General features: G+C 40.0%; 1 protein-coding gene across 2 annotated transcripts in view; it reads right to left on the reverse strand.

Moving 5' to 3' along the window:
* Positions 1-1,503, reverse strand: part of LOC124617482 (traB domain-containing protein) — a 116,196-nt gene extending 114,693 nt beyond the window's left edge. For both annotated transcript variants that reach the window (XM_047145266.1, XM_047145267.1), the window contains exon 1: positions 955-1,503. In XM_047145266.1, the coding sequence (XP_047001222.1) occupies positions 955-1,249 (295 nt within the window). In that variant the 5' untranslated portion in view covers positions 1,250-1,503. The remainder of the gene's footprint in view (positions 1-954) is intronic.
* Positions 1,504-12,024: the final 10,521 nt, after the last annotated feature.

The raw sequence follows: 12,024 nt of genomic DNA on the forward strand, positions 1-12,024 counted from the left end.
ATTTGGTCAACAGCAGTTACACTTTTGACAGCAATTCTAGTTGGAGAGTTACTGTCTGTATAAAACCAAAACTGCTGGCTACATTTAACATCTCATTTCTATAATCGGAATCTTGCAAAAAGACCACATTTAACTTCCACACACAACTGATTTCATTTCATCACATTTTATATCACTTAGCTACAGATAGTTCACACACTTATTTCTTGTCAGGTTTTGATACTTTTCTACTGCTGTAAAATTTTTCAAAAATAGCTGTTCCATCACACTTACTATTGGTTCTGCAATAAATAAATGGCAAGTTTGCATACAGGGAACATAGTTGACCTAACATAGTCTTTGCGAAGCCAACGTTCGGTTACACATGCAATCTCGGTATTCAGTTCACAAATTCAGACGGTAGTAACATTTTTTTTCACCGAGACTTAGTATCATGTCCAGTAGCAAATTTGCCACCACTTACATGACTTAGATGTACATTCCTATTATTTAATAAATTATGTTATTTTCCCACCTTTCTTAAAAATAGTACTGGTCAAGAAATTGTCCAGATTTCACCTTGGAGTTTTACTGTCTGTATTCCATGCTGTCATTGCTTCCTATTCGTTGTAGCATTGGTTTTAACTATCTTTAATTTTGTTCTGTTTTCTGCTCAGATTCTTTTATGCCAAGCAAGAAATTGTCATTTTGGTTTAGTATATTTCAAAGGCTACCTATTAATAACAAACATCGGTAATCGTATACGTAATTTGTTGTCAGACAGCGGCGTCTTTCGCTTATTAATGTCAACTTCGATTCGTTTCACATTCTTGAATGATCTTATTCGTTACGGGCGTTAACAATAATCACAAAATGTTCACTAATGTAGCCAAGCCCAAACATGTGCCCACTTCCTAACAACCGTTATGGTGTAATACCAGTTCTGAATGAGAAGTGTCAAAAATATATACTTACCTTCCCCTTCTACTTCATCAGCATTACTTAAACTTTCTGAACTATTATTACGCTTTCTTTTCGCACTTCCTAAAGCATCTGTTGTTGCACTTTCCTTTTGAATAAACGCGGCATTTATGTCTTTCGATGGTTTTCCGGTGGGATTCCGATTGTTGTCACCCTCTGACAAAAGAATATTGTCCACATTACTTGTCGGAAGACTATTTTCCGTTCTGCCTTCTATGTTAATTCTCACATCTGGTGACACACTTGGTACACCACCAGCTGTTCGCTCGTGTTCCAGTAAATTTTCCATGCCGTATACACTATACTTCCACAATTCTGTTGGGCTCGTTGAGGCCAGTACCTTTCGAGACAAAAACTTTGTAGTTTTCGGCCTCTTACTATATTAAGCGCTATACAGCCCCTCGAAATAAAAGACAAGGAAACACAGAACTATTTAAAAACTGACAACACCCATGCTTCCGTTCCAATTTTGTCCGTGAATCACTATACCTGACACTGACGTGCACGGTTGGCACACGCATTGAACCACTATCAACAAACACTTTCAGCAGACCTAACAACCAAAGATATATATTTTTTGCTGTGCAAAGATCTTATTATTTTATCATTACACAGTGCTTAAGTACAGACCTGGAAAGTTTGTTTTATTTTCGTCTATTATTTTCTGCAAATAAGGCGTGAACTTAATATACAAATAGCCATTTACCTACAATGGGATAGTAGTTTAGAGAAATAAAATAATTATTGATAGATTCACCAAACCATGTTTGTCTAATTAAGCATTTATAGCATCAATCCAAGTTATTTATGGAACTAGAAATCATCAATACCCCATATTACAAAAAAATGTTATACTAATGCAAGATATCTTCAGTATGCTACCTATAGGGGGAAAAAAGGAAGGAGTTGAAAAGATACAAATATATAGTAGTTTTTATAGTATTGTAGAATTGTGTGTGCACTGCCTTCATACACGAATAACTTTACACTGTTTTAAATAGCGCGTATGACATTTCATACCCTGTGGATCCATCTGCAGATTCTATGGTCTCTACAAAATCTATGTAGATCCTTTTCTCTTCTTGTATCTAAATGTGGTTACAAATTTCCTAAACATCTACTTTGGCAGCAGTTTCTAAACATATTTTATACTGGTACAACCATGAGTAGTTTTCAGGGGAAAGGGGATGACGGTCACAGATGGTCATGAGCCCCCATCCCACAATGCAACCCATTGAATATTTTATTAAAAGCATTTATATTTCTCTACATATCAATTACAAAACTTCTTTACTGACATGCAGTTAAATTAAAAGTAAGTGTCATCAAAACGACAAGAAATTCTAAAAAATTACAAGAACATTTTAATAAAGTTAGCTGCCTGAAGTCTAGTCCAAGTGAGGGCTTGCAGCCTAACAGCCTGCAGAAAATAATCAAGCCAGGTAAAGGCACCCTCCACAATGTGACCACACCTGGTCCTGAGAATAAACCTGGCATCGTTACTATGACCATACATGGTGAACCAGCAATTCACAGGAAGTTCAGTAAGGTGAGACAGTAAGGGAAAAACAGCAACTCAGTAACAGAAAGACTGATTTTACCTCCATTTACATGGCCTCATTGCCTTAATATGCATGTCTGTGTTGGCAGTCTTAACGCTAAGTGAAATGTTGCTAATTATGAGAGTACGCAATGATTTTATATCATGTAAGTCATGACGACATCAAAGTTGAGTGTGTTTGTAGCTATTTTAGTTCTTAAATCAGCATCATGACAAACATACTTCTCAACTTTATTTGTACATGGCATGTTATGGTGCTCTAACCCCTCTGCCCCAGGGGTTTTTTCTAGACATGGGATGCACTGTGTGTTTCAGTATTCCTATGGGGTTGTCATCTATCATTAATTTCAAATTGGCTCTCCAGCTCTTGCAGTTTCTTCTCAAAGGAAAGTGGAAAACTATATGCACACCTGTGCCAACTTCCCAACCTAGAATCACCAAACAGACTGAACAGTGCCCGAAAGGAAGTCACCAAAATTGGCAAAGACAGAGAGACTGACTTTTGGTTAAATTAGGAGTGTGGCTCTGCAAATAAGGACTGGCATAATGCTATGATTTTATTAAAATGCCGATTAACTGGAGAAAATATTGCAGTTTATCTGGTAGTTACAGCCAAATTATTAAGAGCAGAAAGAGATTGTGACGTGACTTGCTTAACACCAAAATCATATCACCAAGTCCACCACTGCATGGGTAACTATGAGGAACATTTCTGAACATGGTGGAAAGTGCCCAGTTACTGAGCCAATTTGAAATAATAGTCTACAGTTGAACGTGAGAAACAACACAATCACAGAACTTTTAACCAGAGAGACACAGCTGGCACAGCTGGCCAGAAATCACTTTCACAGGAGCACAATGCCGTAATTGACAAGGCAATAGATGTTTTTGTTCTGCGAATGAGGAATTTCTTAACTGCTCCTTCTTTAACTGGAAGCTGCAGTCAGCATAGTAGACTCATCATGGCAAGGTATCTAGTTACAATAAAATATACGAGATAGTAAAGTCAAAACAAGACAGACAGAAAAAAAGTAAGTAAACTGTTTACTATGTCAAAAATAATCTCCATAACTGTTAATACATTTATTCCACAGTTAGACACAATGGCCAGTGTCTTCATGGAAAAATATTTGCAGTTGCCTGCAGAACCATGATTATACCCAGGCATGCACCTCTTCATCTAAAGCAAATTGACAGCCATGGATGTCTCTCTTCAAGGCTCCAAAAAATATGGAAATCACTTGGGTGCAGAGATCAGGACCATATCGAGGATGAATAAGTGTGTCCCAGCAAAACATCTGCTGCATACTCTACACAAGTGTGGCAACAAGTGGGTTGGCCCAGGGTTGTTTCAACTATGCTGCAACCTAATAGGGGGACACAGAACCCCTTTCCAACACACTGAGGGATGCAGTCTTAATGCCACTCCTGGCACTAGGAGGGCACTGTATTTTTTGTAGTAGTAGTAGTAGTAATAGTACCTCACATGGGGAAGTTCTGGAGTGAATAGGGAGCTGCCATTTGGTCTACGTTTTTTGAAACCAGACAATTATTTAGTCTGCTTCCAATTGTGGTTAAAGAGGTATCACATGACCAATGATAACCTGAATACTTGATACAGCTATACAGCAGGCTTTCCTATGCAGACATCACCTAGTCTGTGTATTTTTCAATCTTTAGAAGGCCTCTAATGCCACTTGGGGAGGTGCAACATCCTTGGAAAACAAAATCAGTATTGGTGCTGGGTAAACTTCCTCACCTTTTTATGGTCCTTCCTATCTTTTTGATACTCCAGATATTGTGAGGTAAAGTTGTTCACATTCATAGCATTCTTTAAGCAACACATGATTCCTGGCTAGTGATAAATGAACAACGGCGATACTGGAACCCAGACCATCCTCTGGATCTCTCAGGAGGTGCACACAATGACACATCAACCAAACAGCAGAAACAGTTCTTCTCAGAGATCATTAATGAGGAACATGGGACCAATTAACCAACCCCCCAAATGAACTTCAAAAGTATTAGTGAGGCAAGGTGTCACTACTTGTCAAAATTCTTGCTGGACAATGATATTGATATTGTCACCATTCAGGAAACACTTGCTTCAAACGAACAATTCTGAAGTAGATGTCAAATTCCTGGTTACACTGAGCTTGGAGTAACATACCATAGGTCATATGGAGTTGCTATATATGTCTGTAGAAATACAAATGAGGCTTTCCCCAATTAGTGAAAATGTGTAGACAGAGATTTATACTGTTGTCATAAAATTCTGTTGTATCATATCAAAAATTTTTACATACAACCTAAGACAATTCTCCGATTTTGTCATTCAGACTATACAACACCCTGCCATTATGCAAGACACTTCAACAGTCACAACAACTTTTGGAAGTACTCCATCAATGGTGCATGCTTGCAGAAAGGTTTTTTGAGGCAAACAAATCAAGGTACTTTCAGGTCAGCTGCTTAGAGCATGAACTCAACTTCCACAATATATTTTGTTAGATACAATGAAAAGGGCTTTCCCATAAACATCACAAGACAAGTGATACATGCCTTTCCTCGCAGGCAGCAACAAATGTTTATTACTAAAGTTTGCATCACAGCCCCTGTCATCTGATCAGCTCCACATGCTCAAAGAACTTCCAAAAATATGACTGGAAGAAATTTTCTGTAGAAACTCGACAAGTGTATTTGCGGTAACCTTCTATCACAAAACAACTACCAATGCATCATTGGGTTCAATCACGGCAACAGGTGGAATGTTTATGCCAAGAGGATATCGAAAAGACTAAATTCTGGGATAGAAAGTGAAACACTGTATCAATACTTCCAGCAAAGTGGGGACCTGGGATAGCAACTGTACTTTTATCTAGCTTGGACCTATCTCCAAGACAAAAGTGGGCAGTACAGTCAGGGATATGGACTTTACTCACTTGAGCAGGAAAGCAGAGTCTTTTGAGAAGAGAAGATCACGAGAAAGTGGACCAGTGTGCAGAAAATTTCCTAAGTGACAGCAGATCACATTGATTCCCACATCATTACTGCACACCAATTGGATTAGATGTCAGTTTTATGATCTGGAAACATCTGCATCTCCATTAGAATATGCAAGGCCCTCACAGATCCAGACATTGACTTAGCACAGAAGGACTTCAAACCTTTTAAGGCTACTTGATCTCATGGCATACACCCTGAATTCCTGATTCATATGGGACGATAAGCCAACAAGCAATCTGACAGAATTCTTTACTGATGTCCTAGTTACTTGTTGCCTTCAATGGAGTTTAAGAAGGTGAAAACAATATATAATTTGGAACCTGGTAAACCTAGCAACGAGGTAGAAAGCTATTGCCCCATAGCCCTTCTTAACTGCTGTTACAAACTTTTTGAAAGGCTGGTCTATAATGGAATAAATAATGCTGTCCTAGGGAACATTCCAATTGTTCATGCAGGCTACAAACCACAGTGCAGCTGCTGTGACCAAATTTTGTCTCTTACATAACTCATGGAGGCAGGGTTCCAAATAAAGCTAAAAATGTCCATGGTGTTTGGTCTCGCTGCTGTCTTCCACACAGTGTGGAGGGAAGGCGTAATCTATAAGCTACTTCAAATTATATGCTGCATAAAGTTGGCATGACTTGTTAACAGCACGCTAAGTGAGCAGAGATTCCAGGTAATCACTGGAAGCAAGATAAGCAGGGAGAGTAAGTTCAGCAACAGACTGCCCCACAGAGCAGTTCTCTTACTATTACTGTTAAACTTGTACCTGTCTGGACTTCCTGACACTGTCCAGACTAGAATATTCTGCTATGCCAATGACATTGCTTTTGCCATACAACATGAGGGAGTGGAACAAACAGAAAAGATACCGACCAAACACGTGTTTATTTTAAAATCTAGAGTCTCCATCCACAAGTGAACACAACAGAGATGCTTCACTTACTTCTGTATAATTATCTGGCAGATGTGAAACTGAATGTAAGTTTTAGAGGCAGGGTTCCTAATCATAACTCTAACCCAAAATGTCTACAAGTCATCTTCAGCCAAAGCTGTCCTCCTATGGACACCACCTGAACCTAGCCCAGAAACTGAAGACTCTTAACAATACCCTCCCCCCCATGAACCATAGACCTTGCTGTTGGTGGGGAGGCTTGCGTGTCTCAGCGATACAGATAGCCGTACCATAAGTGCAACCGCAACAGAGGAGTATCTGTTGCGAGGCCAGACAAACGTGTGGTTACTGAAGAGGGGCCAGCAGCCTTTTCAGTAGTTGCAGGGGCAACAGGCTGGATGATTGGCTGATCTGGCCTTGTAACACTAACCAAAACGGCCTTGCTGTGCTGGTACTGCGAACGGCTGAAAGCAAGGGGAAACTACAGCCGTAATTTTTCCCGAGGACATGTAGCTTTACTGTGTGGTTAAATGATGATGGTGTTCTTTTGGGTAAAATATTCCAGAAGTAAAATAGTCCCTCATTCGGATCTCCGGGCGGGGACTACTCAAGAGGACGTTGTTATCAGGAGAAAGAAAACTGGCATTCTATGGATCAGAGAGTGGAATGTCAGATCCCTTAATCGGGCAGGTAAGTTAGAAAATTTAAAATTGAAATGGGTAGGTTAAAATTAGATATAGAGGGAATTAGCGAAGTTCGGTAGCAGGAGGAACAAGACTTTTGGTCAGGTGAATACAGGGTTACAAATACAAAATCAAATAGGGGTAACGCAGGAGTAGGTTTAATAAGAATAAAAAAATAGGAGTGCGGGTAAGCCACTACAAACAGCATAGTGAACACATTATTGTGGCCAAGATAGATACAAAGCCCACGCCTACTACAGTAGTACAAGTTTATATGCCAACTAGCTCTGCAGATGACGAAGAAATTGAAGAAATGTATGATGAGATAACAGAAATTGTTCAGATAGGGAGACGAAACTTTAATAGTCATGGGTGGCTGGAATTCGATAGTACGAATAGGAAAAGAAGGAAACGTAGTAGGTGAATATGGATTTGGGGGGGGGGGGGGGGGTAAGAAATGAAAGAGGAAGCTGCCTGGTAGAATTTTGCACACAGCTTAACTTAATCATAGCTAACACATGGTTCAAGAATCATAAAAGAAGGTTGTATACATGGAAGAAGCCGGGAGATATTGGAAGGTTTCAGATAGATTATATAATGGTAAGACAGATTTAGGAACCAGGTTTTAAATTGTAAGACATTTCCATCTGAACACTATCTATTGGTTATGATCTGTAGATTAAAACTGAAGAAACTGCAAAAAAGTGGGAATTTAAGGAGATGGGATCTAGATAAACTGACTAAACCAGAGGTTGTACAGAGTTTCTGGGAGAGCATAAGGGAACAATTGACAACAGTGGGGGAAAGAAATACAGTAGAAGAAGAATGGGTAGCTCTGAGGGATGAAGTAGTGAAGGCAGCGGAGGATCAAGTAGGTAAAAAGATGAGTGCTAGTAGAAATCCTTGGGTGACAGAAGAAATACTGAATTTAATTGAATAAAGGAGAAAATATAAAAATGCAGTAAATGAAGCAGGCAAAAAGGAATACAAATGTCTCAAAAATGAGATCAACAGGATGTGGAAAATGGCTAAGCAGGGATGGCTAGAGGACAAATGCAAGGATGTAGAGGCTTATTTAACTAGGAGTAGGATGTAGAGGCTTATTTAACTAGGTGTAAGGTAGATACTGCCTACAGGAAAATTAAAGAGACCTTTGGAGAAAAGAGAACCACTTGTATGAATATCAAGAGCTCAGATAGAAATCCAGTTCTAAGCAAAGAAGGGAAAGCAGAAAGGTGGAAGGAGTATATAGAGGGTCTATACAAGGGCGAGGTACTTGAGGGCAGTATTATGGAAACAGAAGAGGATGTAGATGAAGATGAAATGGGAGATACGATACTGCGTGAAGAGTTTGACAGAGCACTGGAAGACCTAAGTCAAACAAGGCCCCGGGAATAGACAACATTCCATTAGAACTACTGACAGCCAGGCCTCACAAAACTCTACCATCTGGTGCGCAAAATGTATGAGACAGGCGAAATACCCTCAGACTTCAAGAAGAATATAATAATTCCAATCCCAAAGAAAGCAGGTGTTGACAGATGTGAAAATTACCGAACTATCAGTTTAATAAGTCACAGCTGCAAAATACTAACGCGAATTCTTTATAGACGAATGGAAAAACTGGTAGAAGCGGACCTTGGGGAAGATCAGTTTGGATTCCGTAGAAATGTTGGAACACGTGAGGCAATACTAACCTTATGACTTATCTTAGAAGAAAGATTAAGAAAAGGCAAACCTACGTTTCTAGCATTTGTAGACTTAGAGAAAGCTTTTGACAACGTTAACTGGAATACTCTCTTTCAAATTCTGAAGGTGGCAGGGGTAAAATACAGGGAGCGAAAGGCTATTTACAATTTGTACAGAAACCAGATGGCAGTTATAAGAGTCGAGGGGCATGAAAGGGAAGCAGTGGTTGGGAAAGGAGTGAGACAGGGTTGTAGCCTCTCCCCGATGTTATTCAATCTGTATATTGAGCAAGCAGTAAAGGAAACAAAGGAAAAATTCGGAGTAGGTATTAAAATTCATGGAGAAGAAGTAAAAACTTTGAGGTTCGCCGATGACATTGTAATTCTGTCAGAGACAGCAAAGGACTTGGAAGAGCAGTTGAACAGAATGGATAGTGTCTTGAAAGGAGGATATAAGATGAACATCAACTAAAGCAAAACGAGGATAATGGAATGTAGTCGAATTAAGTCGGGTGATGCTGAGGGAATTAGATAAGGAACTGAGACACTTAAAGTAGTAAAGGAATTTTGCTATTTGTGGAGCAAAATAACTTATGATGGTCGAAGTAGAGAGGATATAAAATGCAGACTGGCAATGGGAAGGAAAGCATTTCTGAAGATGAGAAATTTGTTACATCGAGGATAGATTTAAGTGTCAGGAAGTCGTTTCTGAGAGTATTTGTATGGAGTGTAGCCATGTATGGAAGTGAAACATGAACGACAAATAGTTGCAACAAGAAGAGAACAGAAGCTTTCGAAATGTGGTGCTACAGAAGAATGCTGAAGATTAAATGGGTAGATCACATAACTAATGAGGAGGTATTGAATAGAATTGGGGAGAAGAGGAGTTTGTGGCACAACTTGACTAGAAGAAGGGATCGGTTAGTAGGACATGTTCTGAGGCATCAAGGGATCACCAATTTAGTATTGGAGGACAGCGTGAAGGGTACCATAGAGGAAGACCAAGAGATGAATACACTAAGCAGATTCAGAAGGATGTAGGCTGCAGTACGTACTGGGAGATGAAGCAGCTTGCACAGGATAGAGTAGCAACAACAACAACAACAACAACAACAACGACAACAACATCCTCCATAAGTTGTGTGTAACTATCTGGCGATCATCAGGAACCACACAACCATCTTCAGCCTTGAGTTTGGTGACAACACCCAGCTGAATACAACCATGTGAATATATCTGGTGCTTTCAGATCTTCCAATGTTAACAGGTATTAAGTCACCTGAATTGTACAGAATTACTGCTCTTACAAAACAAGCCAACAATATCTCAAGGAATCCTGATCTGCCCACACATAGTGACCTGCAACTTTTAAATCTTTGAAGACTACAATCATGACATCCTACTCTGCACAATTCTTTTGACAAGGTTGCCAGAGGTTGTAAACCACTTGAAGAATCAAAAGGTTGGTGGGTAGTAGTAACAGATGTGTAACTGTATACCATCGTCTCTGGTGCTAAACTCCCAAGTGGACCTCACCTGTCGCACAAGACTTTGACTACCCTGAACTGAATCCAAATGGGCCATGGCAAGAGCAGTGGTGCACCCTACAAGTGCAAAACACTGCCCACTCCAGATTGTGTCTGTGGAACTCCATACCAGACTAAGTGACATTCTCAGCAATTATTGGACTGTCAGGGACCATCAGATTTGAGCATATCACAGTAATGAAGATTTCCCACAAGCCACACCACATGATGCGCACTGGATTGAAGAACTGGACATTCAGTTATGAAACACATGTAACCTTGTCAAGTTCATTGTTCCTTATTTGCATAAATGTATACATCTGTAGACCACTGTGTTTATTATCTGTATGCTAAATAAATAATAAACTCCAGGTACTGGGTTAGAGAAGTTATGAGAGACAAGTTTGAGTAGGTGAATTGTACCTCAGTGATGTGTCCTGAGCTTTGGCGCCTCTGCCATTGTTATTAACAGCATTGTGTCCACAGTTACGGAGCCAGTACAGGCATCCCTATTTTTGGACGATTTCACAATATTTTGCTCTTTCAGTCCTGCACCAATAGTCTGACAGTGGCTGATGACCATCACAGAATTTCAGAAGTGGATGGCACACACTAGTTTGAGGTTTACACCTGAGAAAAATGACTGCTTATTTACACTGTTCAAGGCACACCTACAATCCAGCAACACAAGTCATGTGGCACAATTATGGATTGCTAGGTATATGGATCAGCAAAACGTATACACCTAAATATTTATGGTGGTGATGAATGATGTCTCTAAGCGACACGAAAGTGTCACTATTAGTCTCTCTAACCCATGATCAATGAGCCAAATTTCTCCGCATCATACCCTGCAGAACAATGGCTCGACTGATTAACAGCATGCTAAGTGATCGGAAGTTCCAGGTAATCACTGGAAACAACATAAGTGAGGAGAGGAAGCTGAACAACGGATTGCCTCAAGGGTCAGTCCTTTCACCCTTATTGTTCAACCTATATATATCTGATCTACCTGACACTTCATCCAGAAAATACTGCTATGCCGATGACCTGGCTCTAGCCGTAAAACACCAGGAAATGAAGACAACAGAAGAGATTCTAGCCAACGACCTGTCTGCATTAGATAATTACTTCAAAATCTGGAGACTCCAAACCAGTGTGAGTGAAACAGAAGTGTGTTGCTTCCATCTAAACAACCAGTTGGTGAACATAAAACTGGAAGTAAGTTTCAGAGGCAGAATTCTTCGTCATAACTGGAACCCAAAATATCTTGGTGTCATCCTGGATCATACACTATGCTTCAAACAACACCTTCTTAACTTAGCTCAGAAGTTGAGGACTCGAAACAACATCCTCCATAAGCTATGCGGAACTACCTGGGGATCTTCAGCTCTGGGCTTGGTGTACTCAAGTGCTGAGTACTGTTCACCTGTTTGGATGAACAGTCATCATACAAGGCTTGTTGATACCCAACTGAATTCGACAATGCGCATAATATTTGGCACAATCAGATCTACTCCAGTTTATTGGCTTCCACTGCTAACCGGTATAATGCCTCCTTATCTACGCAGATCTACTGCCCTTATGAGAGAATTCCATAAGATCTCCAGGAATTCTAACCTACCCGTACATAGAGACCTGCCACTTTTAAATCACAAGAGGCTGAAATCACGCCATCCAACTCTGTGCGATGCTGCTGACGTGG

The sequence above is a fragment of the Schistocerca americana genome, chromosome 1 (assembly GCF_021461395.2).
Source record: "Schistocerca americana isolate TAMUIC-IGC-003095 chromosome 1, iqSchAmer2.1, whole genome shotgun sequence".
Taxonomy (NCBI): domain Eukaryota; kingdom Metazoa; phylum Arthropoda; class Insecta; order Orthoptera; family Acrididae; genus Schistocerca; species Schistocerca americana.